Source organism: Triturus cristatus, chromosome 1_2, assembly GCF_964204655.1.
Source record: "Triturus cristatus chromosome 1_2, aTriCri1.1, whole genome shotgun sequence".
In the NCBI taxonomy this organism is placed as follows: domain Eukaryota; kingdom Metazoa; phylum Chordata; class Amphibia; order Caudata; family Salamandridae; genus Triturus; species Triturus cristatus.
The window spans coordinates 1,095,690,532-1,095,713,538 of NC_140580.1; the positions used below are offsets into that span (position 1 = coordinate 1,095,690,532).

General features: G+C 45.1%; 1 protein-coding gene across 17 annotated transcripts in view; it reads left to right on the forward strand.

Annotated features, from left to right (window-relative positions):
• DAB2IP (DAB2 interacting protein) overlaps nt 1–22,015 on the forward strand; it is a 1,477,580-nt gene extending 1,455,565 nt beyond the window's left edge. For all 17 annotated transcript variants that reach the window (XM_085613689.1, XM_085613692.1, XM_085613691.1 and 14 more), the window contains 2 exons: nt 5,582–5,669; nt 21,588–22,015. In XM_085613689.1, coding sequence (XP_085469815.1) covers nt 5,582–5,669; nt 21,588–21,755 — 256 coding nt within the window. In that variant the 3' untranslated portion in view covers nt 21,756–22,015. The remainder of the gene's footprint in view (nt 1–5,581; nt 5,670–21,587) is intronic.
• The last annotated feature ends 992 nt before the right edge of the window (nt 22,016–23,007 follow it).

The window sequence follows — 23,007 nt, forward strand, 5'->3', positions numbered from 1 at the left end:
TGCATAACAAATATGCCAACATTGTGGGTTATCTTACGGGCGATCCCAGGGCAGGCAGCCCCTCGCCGCCTGCCCACCTGATGAGCCAAATTACACCGTGGCCATAGCCAATCGGTGTTTGCCATATTTGGGGGGGGGGGTAACCCCTCCCACCGGTGGACCGCCAGTCCACCCTATTACTCAGGGTTGTGGGCAAAGAGGACGCCAGGTGGATGGGGGAGGTATTTGTACCTCGCCCCCCGCCCACTCCCTTCCCGGATGTGATGCGGGCACGCGGACCCCTAGGGGGTCCCCAACACTGGGCGGCTGCCTCATGGGCCCTCATGTGGCACTAAAGCGGCCGCCCTCTTAGGAGAGTCCCCTTCGTGGACCCCAGGCAGCCTGCAGTTCCGTCCTCCTGCTGACACCCAATGCGTTCGTCTCAGAAACACATGCTTTTGGCTGCGCAGTTTTCATATGAGTTCACGTTTGAAGCAGTATTAACCATGCAGTGAGTTGTCCACCGACACATGAAAACTGAGTTGTGTTGAGAGAGATTAGTGTTACTTTGTTTACGCTGTGTCTTTTACACAGTGATGCCCACTCACCAAAAGTACAGAATCTCTCATTCGCACACATGAACGTTGACACCTCTCTAACACACGCACGCACACACTATTTACAGTCAGCAAGACACTATATACACATTCGTACTCTCACGCACCCGCAGTCTCACACAGGCAGTCTTTCTATTGCACTCTCCAAAAACCCTCACCCATTCAAAGGTGGGCGAACCAAGTGATCTGCAAGGAGAGCCGAGCCAAAGGCCGAGCCTGGGGTCTGGCTCGGATCTTAGAGCCCGTGCACCAGCCGAGCCCTGAAAATGTTTGCTGTGTAAATCACACCACAAGCATGTAAAATATGATAAAGTTGCTTAATGCCTAACATTATAGCACTGCACTCAGTAGTATTTACTAAAAGTAATCGCTCTTAAACATTAATTGCACTAAGAAGCAAGACAATTCTCACGTAAACCCTGTACCTGGTCCAAAGGATTATTGAACAGCATTACATGTGTTAAATCAAACACACTAGGTTTTTGTACATCTGGTATTCTGAATTCACATAACTGAAAGTGCTTTCATACACGATAATGAAGAAAAAAGTGTTTTGTTGAAATACAATATTTGCCTAAAATCACACAATTTAAGCGGTGAATCAGCAATTTATCCAGATTTTCTGGCTTACTTTATACAGATCAGCCAGTAAATGGGTGTCGTGTTGTTTTTCCTTATGGCCAGTCTTTGTTTTTACTGCTTTGTGCACTTTTTATATAGTGTGAACTTGATCCAAAGGCAAAATTAGAGTGCTTAAAAGTTACATTACACAAGGTCACATTCATTGCTTACAGGCTTTGGGAGATTAGGGGATTTGCCCAGAATCACAGGATTCTGAGCAGAGCCTCCAATCTGGTTCCCAGTGTCAAAGTCAGTAGCACTGGTTGTAGCGCCACATCCTGGTTAGAGGTAAGGTGGCAGGCAGAAGCCACATGAAAGCTCGGCTCGTTATGGGCTTGAGGTTCCAACAGGATCTCGAACAGAGTCAGGCTTCAGGCTCCACCCTGGCTCGAACTTTCAGTGGCTCGCCCACCTCTACACCCACTCTCTACAACGCTTTCCTTCCAGGTTGATAAGTAAGCTGATTGAAACCAGTCCTTTGTATACACTGGGTGGCTGCAGCTTAAATGAAACACACCCGGAGTATTTTAAAATGCGTGAGTCTGATTTTAAAATACTCCTGGTGTGTTCCCTTTAAGCACCCCAGGGACGATGCTGACATTAGAAATGTGGCATTCACCGTCCCTTTGATGTGATGGACGACCCCTGGCGGCAGGTATGTATAGGGTTGTTCTGTTGTGGGCCTGCCATGCACCACAAAATGGCCCTAGTAAAAGGCTTCTAGTGTGCTGCTAGGCTCTCGCTTCCGGGAGGCCAGCCATAGCAGCCTTTTGCACAGGAAGAGGAGAGGAGTTGGCCTAACGGCTAGGGCTGTCGACCTTGAAACTGGGGAACCGGGTTCGAGTCTCGGCAATGACGCTAAATATCCTGTTATTCTGGGCAAATCACTTAACCTCCCCGTGCCTAACATAAATGATGAATGTGCCCTCATGTAACGCAACTGGTGCAATGTAAAGCTCTCTGATACCCAATACCGGGTCAAGCTCATGCTAAATGAAACTCCTAAAAAAAAAAAAAAAAAGGAAGACGTCGTGAAACACCCCTTCACAGGCCGTGGGCATACAGCACCAGAACAGATTTGTTACACAATGGACATTTCTTACACGAGCACCTCTGGCGAGACCGGGAATCCCCTAACCAGGAATGGTATTGTAACGTGGCTGGACTGTTGTTTACCCACTGACAAGCATCGTGTAAAACAAAAATTTCACGGAGTAAATGTCACCTTCAATAAAGGAGCGTGCCAGCCCTTTGAAGAAACATGTATTCAAAAGCACCAGCCACGTACAGCACAAACAAAAACATACATTTTGCGACAGACAGGTGTGTTGACTGCTGTGCACCAGGAACAGCCACACCCAGGGCGGTAGTGGCGCCTTGTGCAATAATCTTTGTTGGGGCCCCGAATTACTTTCTTGTCCACGGATTCCCCACTCCCACCCTCCAAGGGTGCCCATTTTCATAACCCCCTCTCACATGTACTGTGCTTGTTTTATAGCGTTGCTCTACCAGTGGAGGGTGTCAGAGCACTTTACAGTACAGGCACATTATACAGTGATAATACATAATTTCTTCCCAAGCAAACCGTTTTAGCAACATTAGGCTAATGAAAGACTTGAGGGGGAGGGGGGAAGGGGGGAAACATAACCTTCTAAACTATACCTTGCAGCATGCATGCAGCTCTTTGATGACCGTTGCTAGCTCACTGTGCTATATTGCTTACGATCATAACTTACGAAATGCAAGTAACAACATGATCTCAGTGACAAAAGCAGTAACCCACTGAGCCATTTTCATACATTTCAATTATGTGATCTGCCTGGTACACGTTCTTTGCTGCAGGCAAATTAACCCTCGGCCAACCATTATTATGAGTCAAAACTGCCACTAGACAAAACTTCAATCTCTGTCCAGCTGGTACATTAAAGTACCAGTTATCTTGACATTTTTATTGTTGCCTGAATATTGCTGGACACAGATGGAACTCTGCAGCAGGTGCGTTTAAACCCATAAAAGGTTTCAGAACACGGTGCCCCCCAGGGTCAGCGCCCAGTGCGGTGGCACCGGTCACATTGTCCTAAAGCCAGCCCTGGCCACACCGTAGGACAGAGTCCCGGAAACTGAACTGCCTTCATCCCTCCTCATTAGAGGGGGCAGGCAGCCCTTGGATTGTGCATCATCACACCCCTGTAAAAACCGAATGGAAACGGCTTGCCTTCTTCTTTTATTTAAGTTATTAGGGTGGCTTTTGTATTTTGTTCTTAAAATGCATTTGCTCAGTTCATGCGAACAAATATTGGCAAGGGCTGGACAGTGCCGATTCCTGCCCAGTGAATGGCCCTGTGATTACAGGGAGCCTTGCGCCTGCCTTTGCTGTCCTAGTTAAATGCGATAAAATGCAGCAATGGTCAGCGGCTCCGGTGACACCTGACCCATGACCTGTACGTTGTCCGCAGGTGCTGATCTTCTGGGACCTCTCCTGACCCCTCCTTTAGAGACTGTCGCCCGCACAGGGGGGGTCTTGTGCCCTTCATTAACTGGATGAGGATGACAGCTACTCCCTGCCATTTTCAATTCCAGCTCCTCTGAGGTCGTGGATAAGGGTTGTCTTTGTTCAGACGGGAAGGGGGGGGGGGGGGGCGGAGCGGGTTCTCTTTCACCTTGGACATAGAGTGGAGGGAGTCACCCTACGTGGAGAAGAGCCACCGGCCAAAACTCATCGACGGCATCTCTGAGGGTCATCCTGGCAGGCAGGCTGCCACCTGCTTCTGCTGATGATATTAAAGTTTCAGAGTGACATCAGGTTACATCATCAGAGGGAAGAAGGGGTCAGTAAACACATATAGAAACACGATGCTAAGTTAGAGTGGGTACTTGTGTAGCACTTCTGCCCAGACTGAGCCGCTTCGAAGCACTGTGGGAAAACAGGGCTGGGAAAAGGGAAAGAAAGCAGTATGGAGTGGTGGGAAGGAGGGATAGGAAGAAAAGAGAAGGGAGGTAAGGGTGAGATGTGGGACAGAAGAGAGGGATTCAGAAAGACAGAAGGGACCAGGTCAGAGGAAAGCACAAATAAGAGGTGGGGGGTGGGGGGGGGGACAAAAAAGAGTGGAACGGTGAAATACTTCTAACAGAGGCAAACGAGAGAACGGGAAGGAAGGAAGAGAGGTATAAGAGAGGGAACATTGCTATCTCTTGTTAGATGATTGATTTTCGGTTAGCCACACTAAACCAGCTTCAAAGCACTCTGGGAGAATAGAAGAAGAATGTTTGGAACATCAAGGTAGGGATGGAACAAGACGAGGTGAACTGTGATGTTTCATGTTGCTGCTTGCCTCCTCGGCTGCGTAGAGGATGGACCGTGCAGGGGAAGAGATGTCGTCTTCACTGACGGTTTGTTGGTTGGAATATGCAATGGATCGTAAAATGACCAGCCATTGGCATAAAAGAGTAGACCTGGAACCCGTAACATAAGCAAATTAAACCCAAGAGCGCTATGCTTCAGGGCGAACATCCTCAGGATTATCTGCAGATAGTGTTCTACGGTGAAGGCATGTTGTTGTTCATCAATCTCTCTGAGCGGCAGTCCATAGACGGGCAAGGAATGCGTCGGACAACATGATCTAGTGATGATGCACTAACAGTGGGTGAAATGTTCAGATCTGAGCCCTCCGTCTATGTCTTCTGCCATATACTCATCAGCTGGTTATTCATTTAGGAAAGCCTAGTCTGTGGTCAATGTGACCTAATTGGAGCTATCTTCCGAAATTTACAGAATGGAACCACAGCTCGCAGTAGCCTTCTTCACGAACAGTACAGCTAGAAATGAGTCTAAGTACAATCTTCCCGCATTTGAGTGATTTTCACTTGTTAACGTTTACTTATTTGGCTCAGGGAATTAAGGGCAGAAGCCAGTTTCTTTTGGAAACCCCGTAGTTGTAGTCGATTCTTGGGTACTGCTTGTGCAGGCTGGTATGTTGTCACTTACAAGAGCCGTACACAAAGAGTAAATCCTTCCGACTCTCACTAAAATCACACACTCCACTCCACCTCAATGAACGAGACATGGCCACTCAACCATCTAATATGATCACTCAAACTCTCTTACAAATGATTGTACACCATTGCCCACAATCGCCACAGCACAGTCTAAGGTTTGCAAAATAACACAATGCCCAGAAAAATGACCATACAGTAATCCAGACTTCAGATATACCTGCTAGCCCACAGGGCTACCAGTGTGGGCTCTACAATTGCTGATACCATAACCATGTCCGTGAAAATAGCACTTTGAAGAATTTTGTGGGCATTGATAGAATGAAGACATGGTACTGGCTTGGCTAACCACCCCTTTCATCTCATCCTAGGTTGATGTCAGTTGAGGAAGAGTTGAAGAAAGACCATGCAGAAATGCAAGCCGCGGTGGACTCCAAGCAGAAGATCATCGACGCACAGGTAGGAGAGTTCTTGCGTTCACATGTGATTGCGTCTCACCCCCATTGTTCCACTTCCTCAAATGTCCAATGGGATGGGATGTATTATGTTACACTCAAATTAAAGGTCCACCTTCCATGAAATGATAATTGGGGCAAAGTGACGGAACTAACCGCTCTGAACTGTGGACGAAACGAGAAACCCACAAAAATGTTGCTTTTAGACAAAGCTAAAATACTGCCTTTCTGCACATATCAATAAAAAATAAAATCACCCAATAACATATTTAAAGAACAATTTAGATCTTCAGATCTTACGTTCTTTGAACTATTTAATGATTACTTAGGGAAAATAACCCAACCATCTCCTGCATGGTTGGTAATTCAAAACAAAACTCTTAAATTTTCTACAATGCAGCCAACACAAAATGACAAACTCATGGCTTGGTATAGTTTAAATCGTTATTCATGCAAACAGGAAAGAACGCATATGCAAATGTGTGCGACATGATGGTCCAATGATGGTTTAGCATTGTGTCCTGAAACACATTGCTTGTTTTGCAAAGTGCCAGCACGTCCTTCATAGCAGGCATTAACACTGTACAACATATACACAAATATTATTAAGCAGTTTTCCATTGAGGAGGCTCTGATGGGATGTGCTTTTTATGCCAATGCTATATCTTGATGCGGCGAATTATTCAGGGAAGTCTGCCCATTCTGTTGCGGTAGTCTTTAGGTGAACTTTGATGGTCATGTTTTGCTTATGCAGTTGGTTGCCATCTGCCTACCTGGAAGAGTTTTATGTTAGTTATTTCTTTTTCTAGCATCTCAGACAGTCCTTGACTGTCTCTTAATGTTTGGTAGGGATGTGATTAGGAGCTACGATGTGGTTCAAATTAAATTTGTCAGACCTGTTAGGAGCAAATTCTCATAAATAAGCAAGGACATTTTTTGATCTTCACAGTAATTGTTACAAAGTCCTTACTTACACACCCTGGAGTAGCACTGCTTCTTCACACAGTCTGCTCATTGTGATATGAAGATGCTGTGGAGGGAGGACTTCCCATGTTTACGTAGTGATACTGTGGAGTAAAGTTTCCTCATTCCTGTGTTGTGGCGGTGTTTAGTGGTGTCTCCTCATTGATGAATAGTGGCCTTTAGAAGTGAACACTCCTTTTCTTGGTTTTCTGGTGTTGTTGAAATGATGTCCGCCCATCCTTGAGTTTTGATTCTGTTGACTAAAGCCTAACACCCTGGAGTAAAGACACTGTGGAACGAGTTACATCTCCTCCTGGAGTAAAGAAACTGTGAAACGAGTTACATCTCCTCCTGGAGTAAAGTGACTGTGGAACGAGTTACATCTCCTCCTGGAGTAAAGAAACTGTGAAACGAGTTACATCTCCTCCTGGTTTAAAGAAACTGTGAAACTAGTTACATCTCCTCCTGGAGTAAAGAAACTGTGGAACGAGTTACACCTCATCCTGGAGTAAAGAGACTGTGGAACGAGTTACATCTCCTCCTGGAGTAAAGAAACTGTGGAACGAGTTACATCGCATCCTGGAGTAAAGAAACTGTGGAACGAGTTACATCTCATCCTGGAGTAAAGAAACTGTGGAACGAGTTACATCGCATCCTGGAGTAAAGAAACTGTGGAACGAGTTACATCTCCTCCTGGAGTAAAGAAACTGTGAAACGAGTTACACCTCATCCTGGAGTAAAGAAACTGTGAAACGAGTTACATCTCCTCCTGGAGTAAAGAAACTGTGAAACGAGTTACATCTCCTCCTGGTTTAAAGAAACTGTGAAACGAGTTACATCTCCTCCTGGAGAAACTGTGGAACGAGTTACACCTCATCCTGGAGTAAAGAGACTGTGGAACGAGTTACATCTCCTCCTGGAGTAAAGAAACTGTGGAACGAGTTACATCTCCTCCTGGAGTAAAGAAACTGTGGAACGAGTTACATCGCATCCTGGAGTAAAGAAACTGTGGAACGAGTTACATCTCATCCTGGAGTAAAGAAACTGTGGAACGAGTTACATCTCCTCCTGGAGTAAAGAAACTGTGGAACGAGTTACATCTCCTCCTGGAGTAAAGAAACTGTGGAACGAGTTACATCTCCTCCTGGAGTAAAGACACTGTGGAACGAGTTACATCTCCTCCTGGAGTAAAGTGACTGTGGAACGAGTTACATCTCCTCCTGGAGTAAAGAAACTGTGAAACGAGTTACATCTCCTCCTGGTTTAAAGAAACTGTGAAACGAGTTACATCTCCTCCTGGAGTAAAGAAACTGTGGAACGAGTTACACCTCATCCTGGAGTAAAGAGACTGTGGAACGAGTTACATCTCCTCCTGGAGTAAAGAAACTGTGGAACGAGTTACATCGCATCCTGGAGTAAAGAAACTGTGGAATGAGTTACATCTCATCCTGGAGTAAAGAAACTGTGGAACGAGTTACATCTCCCCCTGGAGTAAAGAAACTGTGAAACGAGTTACATCTCCTCCTGGAGTAAAGAAACTGTGGAACGAGTTACATCTTCTCCTGGAGTAAAGAGACTGTGGAACGAGTTACACCTCATCTTGGAGTAAAGAGACTGTGGAACGAGTTACATCGCATCCTGGAGTAAAGAAACTGTGGAACGAGTTGCATCTCCTCCTGGAGTAAAGAGACTGCGGAACAAGTTACATCTCTTCCTGGAGTAAAGAGACTGTGGAACGAGTTACACCTCATCCTGGAGTAAAGAGACTGTGGAACGAGTTACATCGCATCCTGGAGTAAAGAAACTGTGGAACGAGTTACACCTCATCCTGGAGTAAAGAGACTGTGGAACGAGTTACACCTCATCCTGGAGTAAAGAGACTGTGGAACGAGTTACATCTCCTCCTGGAGTAAAGAGACTGTGGAACGAGTTACATCTCCTCCTGTAGTAAAGAAACTGTGAAACGAGTTACATCTCCTCCTGTAGTAAAGAGATTGTGGAACGAGTTACATCTCCTCCTGGAGTAAAGAAACTGTGAAACGAGTTACATCTCCTCCTGGAGTAAAGTGACTGTGGAACGAGTTACATCTCCTCCTGGAGTAAAGAAACTGTGAAACGAGTTACATCTCCTCCTGGTTTAAAGAAACTGTGAAACTAGTTACATCTCCTCCTGGAGTAAAGAAACTGTGGAACGAGTTACACCTCATCCTGGAGTAAAGAGACTGTGGAACGAGTTACATCTCCTCCTGGAGTAAAGAAACTGTGGAACGAGTTACATCGCATCCTGGAGTAAAGAAACTGTGGAACGAGTTACATCTCATCCTGGAGTAAAGAAACTGTGGAACGAGTTACATCGCATCCTGGAGTAAAGAAACTGTGGAACGAGTTACATCTCCTCCTGGAGTAAAGAAACTGTGAAACGAGTTACACCTCATCCTGGAGTAAAGAAACTGTGAAACGAGTTACATCTCCTCCTGGAGTAAAGAAACTGTGAAACGAGTTACATCTCCTCCTGGTTTAAAGAAACTGTGAAACGAGTTACATCTCCTCCTGGAGAAACTGTGGAACGAGTTACACCTCATCCTGGAGTAAAGAGACTGTGGAACGAGTTACATCTCCTCCTGGAGTAAAGAAACTGTGGAACGAGTTACATCTCCTCCTGGAGTAAAGAAACTGTGGAACGAGTTACATCGCATCCTGGAGTAAAGAAACTGTGGAACGAGTTACATCTCATCCTGGAGTAAAGAAACTGTGGAACGAGTTACATCTCCTCCTGGAGTAAAGAAACTGTGGAACGAGTTACATCTCCTCCTGGAGTAAAGAAACTGTGGAACGAGTTACATCTCCTCCTGGAGTAAAGACACTGTGGAACGAGTTACATCTCCTCCTGGAGTAAAGTGACTGTGGAACGAGTTACATCTCCTCCTGGAGTAAAGAAACTGTGAAACGAGTTACATCTCCTCCTGGTTTAAAGAAACTGTGAAACGAGTTACATCTCCTCCTGGAGTAAAGAAACTGTGGAACGAGTTACACCTCATCCTGGAGTAAAGAGACTGTGGAACGAGTTACATCTCCTCCTGGAGTAAAGAAACTGTGGAACGAGTTACATCGCATCCTGGAGTAAAGAAACTGTGGAATGAGTTACATCTCATCCTGGAGTAAAGAAACTGTGGAACGAGTTACATCTCCCCCTGGAGTAAAGAAACTGTGAAACGAGTTACATCTCCTCCTGGAGTAAAGAAACTGTGGAACGAGTTACATCTTCTCCTGGAGTAAAGAGACTGTGGAACGAGTTACACCTCATCTTGGAGTAAAGAGACTGTGGAACGAGTTACATCGCATCCTGGAGTAAAGAAACTGTGGAACGAGTTGCATCTCCTCCTGGAGTAAAGAGACTGCGGAACAAGTTACATCTCTTCCTGGAGTAAAGAGACTGTGGAACGAGTTACACCTCATCCTGGAGTAAAGAGACTGTGGAACGAGTTACATCGCATCCTGGAGTAAAGAAACTGTGGAACGAGTTACACCTCATCCTGGAGTAAAGAGACTGTGGAACGAGTTACACCTCATCCTGGAGTAAAGAGACTGTGGAACGAGTTACATCTCCTCCTGGAGTAAAGAGACTGTGGAACGAGTTACATCTCCTCCTGTAGTAAAGAAACTGTGAAACGAGTTACATCTCCTCCTGTAGTAAAGAGATTGTGGAACGAGTTACATCTCCTCCTGGAGTAAAGTAACTGCGGAATGAACCACATACACACCCACCACTGCCCGCTAGAAATGCAATTGTTCAAAGGGATGGAAGCCATAATGTGATTAAAGGGGCCTCAATAGCAGTGGCTATACCCAATGATCTTTTACTATTGTGCACATGTCATCCATCACAAACAGTCCCCTAGTAAAACAAACATTGGCAAATTCAATAGGCCTGGCACTGGCTGCCAACTCCTGACATCATCTTTGGCTTTGAAAATACTTGTTTTGCCATTATTTTTGTAGTTGCAGAACGATATTGTTGGGAGAGTTGCTGGGTCCTTTCGACTATAGCAAGTAAAATCTATTAACAAATATATGTTTGGTGTTGAAGCACACATTACTGAAATAAACTACTTTGTGTCAGGAAGTTCTCCTAGTGAAAGCTCAGAATTTTATCACTTGCACTGAAGTTAGCAATGGATGAAGTTGGCTGATTCACTCCCCCAGGCTGTAAGCTGTAGTAGGTAGAAGAAAAATATGAATGACACAACAACAGACCAATGGAAGAAGAGCACTGCCTGAAAAGCCCTATAAGTATATTTTACACATAACTGAAGTAAAATCAAAAGGTTTGGTGAACATTAGACCCAAAAAGGACAAATCTGCTGTTCCTGAAGAAAATGCCATAGGTCCCAGACCAACACTGCCAACATGTGGTCACAGAGGCAATTTGAGACCTGAGTCCAGGATCAGTGGGGTAGTTACCTCGGACATACAACGGAACGGAGGAAAGTAATTATTACTTTCCTCCGTTCCGTCGTATGTCTGAGTTTACTACAGGGTTTTATCAGCACTAAGCATCCGTGGGATTGCTACCCAGGAATTCGGCAGCATCCACGACGGGCTCCTAAGAAAACCTTTGTGCATTTATTTTTATGCAAATTAAGGCCTGAATGGAAGTTAGTGGTTGGAGAAAGATGAATTAAAATTCTAATCCAAGGCCTCCATCATAATGCACCTTTAATGAGGTGTGTTCCTTAAATATCGACCTCAGAATATTGATGAGACACATTATCAAATATAAAATACCTATGCGGTATATATAGCTTCAAGGTACGTAGATGTAGAGTTAGGAGTAATGAATCTATAGTTCCTTATATGCGTTTACCTTTTGAAATTTTGCCCCAGATATTCTTTACTCTGAATTCTTGTACCTCGATATTCTGGGGGTCGATTTTCAATAGTACGATCCCTGTTTTGAGAATTCCTGGCAAAGTGGCTTTTTTGAAAGTAGAAGCTGGACGCGGGTAAAGGTCGATAGCAGCAGCAGAGATCCCTTTAAGACAAGGTCACTGTTCCCTTCAAGACAGGGTCACTGCCACTTTATATAGGTTCAGACTTCAGTGCGCAGTCTAATGCCATGACTCGAGGGCCCTGCAGAAGGCCCAAAGCAAGAAAGAGCAGAAACAATTATTCCCTTCCCTGATGGTTCCCTTTTCCCTTGTCAGCCAGGCTCAGGGCTATGCCCTTTGCAGTGCGAGGGATGCTGTGCGAGGGATGGCTTTCTACTTTGGAGACGAGCACGACAAGCCAGTGTGGGAAGATGCGTGTTGTGTTCGAACAGTGCCGTATTAACACATGGGCACGCTAGGCCGTTGCCCGGGGGCCCCACGAGCATAGGGCCCCACGCAGACCAGAAATTAACACTAATTTTCCATTAAACATTTTTGTTCCTGTAAGTGGTTGTGTAGGCAGGGCCCAGTGCACTGCTCTGCCCAGGGGCCTATGATGCGGTTAAGACGGCCCTGTGTGCCAAGGGTGGGGATCTAATTTGTGGTTAAGATTCTTGTTAATGTATTCTGAATGGAAACAAGGAGCTGCCTCCATAGACACAAATAGTATAAACCACGTAGGCCTTGTTGTAGGACCCCTCAATCGAGGAGGAGCGACGGGTAAGAGTCAGAAAGAGCTGGGAACAAAAAGAAAGTGTGAGAGAAGAAGCCGGATGGAACAGCATATGTTAGGGTAGGTATAAGGCTGGAATAAGGTGTTAAAGGAGGAATTGAAAGAGGGCACAGGCGTGAGAAGAGGACAGGAGAAAATCAGGAGCAGTTGACGTAAAGAAAGAGAAGGTGGCATAGGGTAAAGGAAAGATTCAGAAAGCTGCGTGAAAAGTGCATTGACTGGGATACGCCCCATAATTACCACCTACTCTCTCATGTCCTTAGGTGAAATATTCACCGGGCTAGTGGAACGCTCCACCCCAAGAATAGAGCCCTGAAGGTTGTTTATAATGCATGCGCTGCAGCTGAGTCTTTTCTCCTTTTCCATAGGTCCGCTTTCCTCTTGCCCTTGTGTCTCAGCAGGGTGCTGTCCTCAAGAAATGTGGATGTAAAGCTCGTTATCTAGCCCCTCATCCTCTTTGTACATGCTCCCATGTACGTCAGATAGGGCAGGTGAAGGCACAGTGAGTGACACATTTATGTGCGCAGGATCACACACTTCGGTCCAGTAAGGAATTTTCTTTAGAATGCAGACTTTCTGATTGCCCAGTGAAGACTAAGCTTTCGGATTAGTATTCTCCGTGAAAACACCCTTTCACTGTGAAGACTGTCTTTGCGGTTTCTCAGGGACCCCTCAACATATCTCCTGAATGCTCAGAAACTCCCATGCCATAATGACGCAGAATCCTGAAATCTGGTCCTCCTCAGACACAGAGGTGCTTGTAAATTTAACCTGCCAAAAACAGAGGCTGCCCTGTGGTGCATCAAGGCGTGACCTATAACAGACAAGCACAACAGTTGTCAAGGGTAATTGTAAATCTCTGAAGGAGGACCAGTGGTACAGTGAGATGGAATCTTCATTTAACAGAAGTGGCAGGAGAGCTCTTTACAATACGCAGGGCCACTGCAATTATGCGGCAGGGGAGAGCCAAATTATGCGGCAGGGTTGAGTAAATTATGCAGCAAGAAAGGGCATGTTAGGCGGCATAATGCAGCCCATTTTATTATAGAATTATGTCATTATTGTGTAATTTTTCACACTAGTTAACAGTTGTCTGAGCATTAGTTGCACCTCATTTGTTCCAGTTTAATACTCGAATATAGCAATAAGCAACCATAAAGGTGATCAGTCAAGCTTTAGAAAGAGCCTTCCACTGTGCAGCAACAGGTATCGCTGCGTTTTTATTAACTTTTGATCTGTTTGAGCTAGAAACAAAAGTTTTTTGTTACAATCTGCAGATTATGCAGCAGATTGTGGATTATGTAGCAAATGAGGCAAATCTATAATTATGTGACAAAAACTGCGGACGCACAATCGCATAATTACAGTGGCCCTAACAATACATAAGATGAGAGTAGGTCCAAATAACAACAGGTGTCTTCTGAGGAACGAGGAAAAGGCACATGGAGTTGCAGCTCCAACTAACCCTCTCGATAGGACGGCTAGGCTCAGGTGCAGAGGCGGGTAAAGTTATATACGTCACAAACTGCATGAAGGATAGTGAGTTCTATATAAAATTAGGCTTACATAATGTAAACCACTGAGCCATGCTGTCTCCATCACTACTGACCGTTGAAAGCTGATAGACCGTGAGCTGAAGACCTCTGACGTTGCACGTATTTTGAAAGTTCATTCCATAGGCCATGGGCCAATGACTCTTTCGTTGTTCATTTAGAATCGCACAATAAAGTACCTGAGTAAAAGTCATTTTTTTTACTAGATCTCATCCCTAGAGTAACTTCAGGTGTAATCTGTGTGCTGCTCTATAGCTATCAGGAAGGTACTCCGGTACGTCTGCACGCGGTGGCGCGGGCTCTCCAGCGGCTGTAATTGGCGCGTGGCGGTGGAAGTAGCGAAGTGACTCACAACTTCAGATGCAGCTCATCATTGCTCTTGCGCGCTGCTTGGGGCATCTGAGACGCAATTACAGGGCAGAAGTTCAAACCCAATTGAGATCCAATTTTAGGTATTAAGAGCCTGCTGACATCTGCTATCCCTGCTGCCTGTTAAGTTCACACTTTCATTGATTTTAGAAAATGGTCAGAAATGACACCAAATTGGCAATTATCAAGCATATGGAAGGACGAGGTGATCCCCGCAACTGGTATGCAGTCGTATGCAAAATATCTGTCATAAGAAGGGTGTTATTAAAATAGCGTTTTTTGAAGATCGCCTTAATTATAGGCCTGGGCAAAAATTTCGTTCCGTTCGCGGAAATTGCGATAATTTGACATTTTCGCGTTCCGCGGAGAGCGTGAAAATGTCAACATTTCCGCTTTCCGCAGCTTGGCGATAATTTGTTTCTTGCTCGCGCTGTAAAATAATACATTCTCGCGCGCGTGCGATCGCCTTACCTGAATCCCTGCGTTCGCCGACAAGTTTTCTTGATCCGGGCGCGTTCTCCATGAGATGTTGGATTGTTTTTTGCCTTTTGCGCTGTCTCGCGACAGTTTGCGCCCGCAGTGACGTCATGCGTCGCGCGATCACGTCTTTCTTCTCGCGATCATGCACCGCGAGACAACTCGAAACAAGATGGCCGCGCCCGCGAGCAACCACATGGGTAAGTTGGCGACCCGCAACCATGCAGAAAATCTCGCGAACATGCGGGGAAAAAAATTCGGCATCTTCGCGATATTTCCGCTTGTTTGCGATAATTTTAAACATTTTCGCGATAATTTGCGAAAGTGGATTTCGCAAATTCCGCCCACCCCTACTTAATTATTCAAGTCACCTGACGTAAATAAAAGTACAACATAACTCAAGCTTACTGATGAATATTCAAAACAAGAGATATGTCCTGGGATCATCACATGTCACACAGATATGTGCATACATCCCAAGCCTGGTGCAACCTCCAGTGGACCACAGGATGTGAAATGGTAAATTTACCAGCATAGTTCTTTCATTCCAAAATGTACCGTTCAGTTGTACAGTCAGAGTATTGTCCTCCTTGAGCCATGGCAGGGATGTAGAGATGGCCACTGCCTTGGACCATCTTTTACCAAACAGAAAAATGCCCCCTACGTCCCTTTCTCGTTTTATCTCATGGCTCCTGGATCTCTCTCTGAAAGAGGTGCCACGATCTTGCTTGTTGGGATTCTACTCCTAGGCTGCTGGTACTCAAATATATCTTTGTTTCAAACAAGAGTCATCTTTTAAGGACACAAGACAAACTTCACTGGAGAACTCATATTAAACTGCAACTGGGGACACATTGTAAGTGCAAAAGGGTCACTTGCTAAATTTCACCAAGGGGGGTCCATTGGAACAAATGCCACAACTGCATCAGGACCACCATGCCGTGGAAGACATCTTGAAGACAGAACCTCCCTGTGGATAGATGAGACATTCTCATAGTGAGCACTGAAAGCATGGCATTTGACAACAGAGCAAAGCAACTTCTTAGGACCACTAGGGATCTCCACCAGACCCAGCAACCTCCTGCCTAAGGCTAACAGATGTCCTTAATGCAGTCGTTATTCCACACCCGCAGAGCCACTAAGGGTTTAATTAGGCATTTGTTTCTTGAGACAGATTAAGCTCTCATCGACAAGCCCGCTCCATGCTGGCTGTTGTTAATAGCGCTGTCCTCAACTTTCCACTTGGCGGAGAAAATTTTATTCACTTAGGCCCGCCAGTCTAAAAGACAATTTTGGTGTGCAAGCTCACCAGAGCATTAGTTTTTTTCGCCAGCTGCAGGAGGCAAACGTTTGTCAGGCCATACTGGGCAGGGCTCAGTTTAGATCCAGGTAGAACACCAAAGGAAATGATCCCTCATACTTGTCTAAACTCTTTCCATTACACACCACCTAAGATTGCTGTGCTACCAGTGACCTTCAGGCTTGTTCCCCCACGCACACCTACTTTAGCGATCTCTTCTTGAGTAGTGCTCTAAAGTGTTAGTATAGTGACTAAATAGTGTTCTGCACAATTCTTAAGTATATACCTGGAACTTCTTCACGGTCATCCTGGGAGAAATAGTCAGCAACCAGCAAACCAATTATTGCTACTTTACAGCAAGCTTCTTAAATCTACTATATTCAAGAAAGATTTAGGATAAACACATATATACTCACACTGAGTTCTAGATCTGAGTGGTCACTCATCAGAGGGTACCCACGCAGATGATGGCCTGGGCCCCAGAAAATCTAATTATCACTCCTCCCCACAACTCTGCCACTTCCCTTGATACCTTGATCCTCTTTGTTGATCCACCTCAGGCGGAGTCAGTGCGTCCCTAGGTGACGTAAGACCAGGCTTCGGGTGCCACATGGGGCTGGCTTCAAATTACAGCCGAAGGCCTGAAAAATGGGCTTGTCTTGGTGTGTTAGAGGCAAAATTATTATTTGTCCTAGCTTGTGCTGAAAATTCTTGTGGTGCTTCTGACCCAGCACGTTTCCTCTCACCTTCGCAACCACAAAGTAACCACTGCCCTCCATGTTGTATCCAACGCATGTGTACTTGCAGTCTCTTCTTCATTGCCAACTGTAAAGTCCCAATTGTGTACAGTGCTGAGCTGCTTTCAGCTCGGTGTACACTACACGAGTCACATACACATTGTATATGCAGTTGCGTAGAGTGTCATACTTGCGTGTGGGGAGGGACCCCTCACGCAACAATGGTAATAAATAGCATATTACTCTGTGTGCATCTGCATGGAAGGTTTATGCCATTCTGGTATTTCATGTACCTTAGTTATAAATGTGCAGCCCTATACACAAAGGTCATTTTGGTCGTAAATTTAAGTTTATTGCAGAAGTCTCTCTTTTATGACTGCCAGGAATTCACAAAGGGATTCCTGGTTTGTGCAAATGCATTTACTTGCGCGAACTTCGCTGCCACAAGTGAAGAGAAATCCACTCCCACTCGGGATTGAACATATGTGTTCCAAGGAGGGGTTTACCTTGAAAGTTTGAGGACACCCACAAACGTGTAAGTTTGCGGGCATTGATAAACTCCTCTCCAGCCCTTTTCCACCCTGGAAATGCTCTGATATTTACCCCAGCCTAAGGCTGGAATAACTTCGCTTCCTAGAGGAAAGGGGAAGGCCTTCAGCTTTCCAGGCTTATCTTTTTGAATAGAAAAACCCATAAAGGTGTGCCCCAGCAGAGATGCAATTCTAAGCCCCTCTTTCCACACGTTTGTTTGTGTCAAGGGCTCCTAGCAGTCTGAGCAGGTTCAGAGCGCAGCCTCAATGCCATGATCTATACTTTGCAGCAGTGGCGTGATGGAGGATGATACAGGAAGATGTAGACCTAAAGCACAAACATGAGCTTTGCACCGCAGTATTAAATGTCTGAATCTGGGTTTATTAATAAACCTGCTCCAAATAACATGTTAGAGGAAGAATCTGGTCTTTGATGCCAGACAGGTGGCACCAAAGATGTGGTCTGCCTTTGAGTTAGTGTCCTATCACTGCTCACACCCCCACAAAGAGGGTTGTACTGACCTTTGATCTCATCAGGGCCCATATTGTAATATGTAAATTCTGTAGAATATGCACCAGGTGCACCTTTCAAAAGGTGTGCCCTGTGCAAACAAGGAGAGGGCGCCGTAATATATTGAATGCAGTACCCCCGGGGCAGTCGCAATATTGTGCTGCCCTGTGGGCAGTGTATTCAAGTGAAATACAGAGCGGCTTTGAAGCAGCCACTGTGCAGGCGGCAACCTGCATTCACTTTTGAGGGGGGTTAGAGATCCCCTTGCCTATAGGACCCGCTTACGTCCTCCCGAGGGCTGCTATCTGGGAGCGCACTGACAGTGCGGCACCTTTTAGGTGTTGAACGGTCAGTGAGCCTTCGGACAGCTTCTTTGCCTCTGTGCCCCCAGCTATAATACGGCGTGAGTGCAGAGGCAAAGGGATTCCCTAATTTTTATGGGGCAATGCTTCCATGCAAATAGGGAACACCCTTTGGTAATAAGCGTGCAAAGCGCTATTTGGCCGTGATATGGCCGCACAATTGTCTGCAGCCCTTTCTGTAATACCAAAGTGCCTCAGGGGCGTGCAAAGTGGGTTCACATGCCCATTGCACCCAAGGGCACTTTCCATAATACAGCCTCAGGTATTTCACCGGGGGGTGTGGCGCTGTAGCTAGTGAAGGGCGGTTGTAGCAGGTCCAAGGCTGCCTCTGTCAACCTCTCCAGCTCTCCTGGGTTTATTACAGCTGGCACATTAGGGCACAGAGAGAGAAGAGGGGAAGGGCACTAGACTCTAAAGGTAAGGCCAAAGGTAAGGGAAGGGAAATTGAGCAAAAGCAGAGAGGGCATATTGAGATATGCGAGACTGGATGAAGAGAGTGAGGAGAGAAGATAAAGGCAGAGAATGAATGAATGGGCAGTCGGAAGGAAGGAGGCAGGGCTTGGTTTTAACATTTGCTCGGGCTGCTTATGGTTCCTGGTCCAGCCCTGTCTACAAACCGGTCCGGATGCTGATGCTGTGCTCTGCCAGACCAGCAGTGGCTGCAAGCATGCTGGGAAATAGAGAGCCTTTCAAAGAAGTGGTTTTGCATCCAAGGGACCATTCCAGGAATAGAGCCCTCAGCCCCCGGGAGGAGGTAGGGCAGAGAAGGGTGTGGAGCAGAGAGGCAGATGAGCTTTGCTGGGATATCTAGTGCTCTCCTTCCTCCTATTTTGTAACCTGTTTAAAGAAACAGAAACACAGGGTAGAGTAGGCGGTATGCCCGTGATCAGCGGTATCACCGAGTACAGGCCCTAACCTGTCACTCCTTTCTTATCTAATCAGCGTCACCTGTGAATGAGCCATACATTATGACACAATAAAATCACCCCAGCCCTCCTTCTGCACATCTCTGCTCCCCATCTCACATTAGCTTTGTGCATGTGTTTCAGCCGCGTATCATAGCACCTTCCTGTAAATGGCGCCTAGAGGCCAACTGATTGCTAAAAGTGGCGCTATACAGAAACTCATTTTTTAATTAATAAGGATCACCTTTGAAGAGCCATACTTTATGACACAATAAATTCACCCGACCCTTCCTTCTCCACATCACTGCTTCTCACCTCACATTCGCTCAGCGCATGACTTTCAGCCGCGTATCACCGCACCTTCTTCTAAATGGCGCCTAGAGGCCAAAAGATTGCTAAAAGTGGCGCTATACAGAAACTAATTTTTTAATTAATAAGCATCACCTTTGAATGAGCCATACTTTATGACACATTAAATTCACCCGACCCTTCCTTCTCCACATCACTGCTTCTCACCTCACGTTCGCTCAGCGCATGACTTTCAGTCGCGTATCATAGCACCTTCTTGTAAATGGCGCCTAGAGGCCAACTGATTGCCAAAAGTGGCGCTGTACTGAAACTGCACAGCTTAACATACATTCTGCGTTGTTGTGAGACGTTCTTGACATGTATATCATTCATGTTCTAAGTATTTTCACCATTTCAACCACGGCCCCCCTTCTTCAGTTTTTCGACCTGTATAAATTTAGTTCCATTGCCTAGTCCTCAATTCATGTGTGGAGTGTGTTGCCTCCGAAGGCTGCTCCTATCATTCCAGTAAAGAGACTGTATTTGTATGCTATTGTTCCAGATCTATGAGATTTAAGTAGCCCTAAAAGTCTACCAGGAAGCCAAAGCTCCCACTGCTCCCCATACGACAGTGCCTATGCCATTGTACTACGTTTGGGGTCAAGGTGTATGACCTCTGCTTCAATGAGTTGCTGACCTTACATTCTAGTGATAGGTGTTCAAATTTCGCAATTAGCACTGCACCAAATGTTATATGATTTAGAGTAAACCATGGGAACGTCCTTTGCCTCAAAAATTAGGGGCATGATTTTCAAACTTCATTTTATAGTACGTGTAGTAGTACTACTTACTACAAAATGCAATTCAAAAACCTCTCCTATCATTCATATAGAGAGATCCTTATACATTTAAGTTTACTTCTTAGTACTAACTGTGAGCGAGACCAGGAGGAGTGTCCTGAAAGTTTGGAATGCTTGCTTCTAAATGGGAGGGGTTTAGGGAGCAGTATAGAGGAGTTTAGGGAGGGCAGACTGTCACCCCAAAAGAGTAAGTCCACTGCTATTTACTAACTGCACTTCTAAAACCATTAAAGCCAAAAATACCCAAAATAGTAGCAAATGTACTCCAGCTTAGATCTACCTGGAGAAGGTCCAGCACTACATATTGCCAACCACTGGTAATCCATCACTCTCCCATAGAATATAATGGTGACAGAAACTTAAAATAGAACCCCATAGGAAATAATGCAAAAATATTTATTTTACATTTTAGAAAATAGATAACAGTTTAATGTAATGTATATCTTACCATTTGGAGATCTGATCCTGGTGGCGAGACCATGTCAAAGTTACTAGTAATAACTGTACGCTTTTGGCTCTAGCCCCACTAATAGGGGGTGGAGACATGTAAGTCTACACTTTGCAGTAAACTTACATTCGGAAATGGTGAATAGTCAAAATTAGTGAATGTCCTACAAAGTGTTAAAATTTCCGCATGTACATTTACTCATGTGTAAAATTACTTTCTAAATAGGCCCCTAAATGTCTGTAATGTGAGGTAATGGTGTGTTACTAGCCAATTGAAAAATTTGCATGAAGTGAACAAACAAAAAATATGTGGTGGGCTGTCTTGAAATGCATGTTCTTGCCCATCTGGTTTCTGCACACTTGTTTCAACCGCATCCCATTTCTTAGAAGTGTAAAGTACTCATGTTCATGGTGCTCCTTATTAACAAAATGCCCTCTAAACTGTGCTCTTAGTTGAGCCTTCAACCACTGCAGATATTCTGGCATATTTCCAATTTCAGCGCAACACAACCATACTGTAATTCAGGCCTAACAAATATAGGTCCAGAGGCTGTAAAGCTGTGTCAGATTTTCAGTATTAACACCTAGTATCTTCCATTTAGATTCATCAGTTATAAATTTATCTTAGGGAACATTTGGCTCACCAGTGTCTGGATCTGGCTCCAGGTCTCCAAACTGAAGCACTTGGTAATACTTACTTCCCTATCTCGTAGTTGTACCCTGGAATCTTCAGGGGCAGAGAAGTCTGTCCAGCAAGATATTCTGCAGCACAGGAGAGTTTTGATCTCCTCTCATGAGCATCTTGGGTTGATGGCACTTCCACCATGGTTCTCAACTGCCTCAATTTTCAGTTTGTTCTGCAAGGGCTGTTCTTTTCGATCGCCTTGAATCAACCTGTTCTCTTTATTGTCCATATGTTGTTCCCTGATGTACTAAAATGCCTGTCTGTTTCCTTGCAGGAGAAACGCATTGCCTCCCTGGACGCTGCCAATGCCCGGCTCATGAGTGCACTTACCCAGCTCAAAGAGAGGTACAGCATGCAGACACGTAATGGAATCTCCCCCACAAACCCAACTAAATTGCAAATTACAGAGAACGGCGAATTCAGAAACAGCAGTAATTGTTAATACTTGGAACCCACAGACCAAGGAGACTGAGCGTAATGAACTTGCAGTCGCACGCGGCTCTCCCAAGACACGGTCCTGCTCCCCAAGAAGCCCGCTCGGTACTGGAGACCGCACATTTGACTAATGCATTGTGGGAGTCAGGACCAGCAGAAGCCGAAGGCAGTGTATATTGCAGGAGGGCGGAGGGTACCTGGGAAAACAGAAGATGGAATTGTTGTATAAAACATGTGGTATAAGAAAGAAAGATATTTGTATACAAATTTTTGTCATTCTGGTTGATTATTTCAGTGCTTGTTGTACAAACTACTAGTAACTGTCCTTCTCAAATTAGCCAAGGAGTTGCTTTCATGCTCTCTAAATAACACTGCGGGTGGATTGGCATTTCCAAGCCGCCAACGCTAGCCGAAGGAGACTCTCGCTTGTTCACCAGGCAGGTCATTTATCCATGAGATTATAGACATGATGACAGAATGTTGGCTTTAAGAGCCAAAGTGTTCTTTTTTGAGAACAGCCTTTTGATATGGCCTAAATCTGCCCAATTCATAGTACACATATGTTACATTTGGATTTCAGTGATCTGTTTGCCAGTTTTGTTAGTGTTCAGATTCCCTCAAATCATGATGGAACTGCAAAATTATGACTGCAATTGGCTTATCTGTCATCCAATCAAGTATTACCCAGGAGATATGGTGATGCAGAATCGAATCCTCAGATGAGAAATGGCTTAGCTGCAGAATGAAACACCAGGGATTGCATGGTTTGCTGCAGCGGAATGTCACCCTCAAAGACGCCGCTTGTCTTGAGTGGGGTGAAAGACGGGTCTTAGGAGTTTCTTTAACATGGGTGTTTCACACTCATCAACAAAAGTAAATCATGCTACAGGTGTGACACTCACGGTTGGCTTTGAATGATGAGGTATGGCTAGCTACATCTATAAAAAGAACCCTGCTTCCATTTACTTTCTCCTTCTTCAGGGGTGGCCATAAGATACATTCCTCCAAAGATGAAGTCCTGATAATGTTAACAAAATAGTGTATTGTTGAATATTGTACTTTTCCCCATCTCTCTAATCAACAAGTTAACAAGCTTTAAGTAACTGTTTTCCGAAAGTACAAAGTACTGATACACGGTAATTAGGTGCTGAAAGAGTGAAGGTGGCCCCTATGGGGTGCCTGAATAAATGTAGCCCTGTGCACGACACTCCAAAACGTAGATGTTGAGGCTCGATTAAAAGTCCTTATTTAATGTAGAG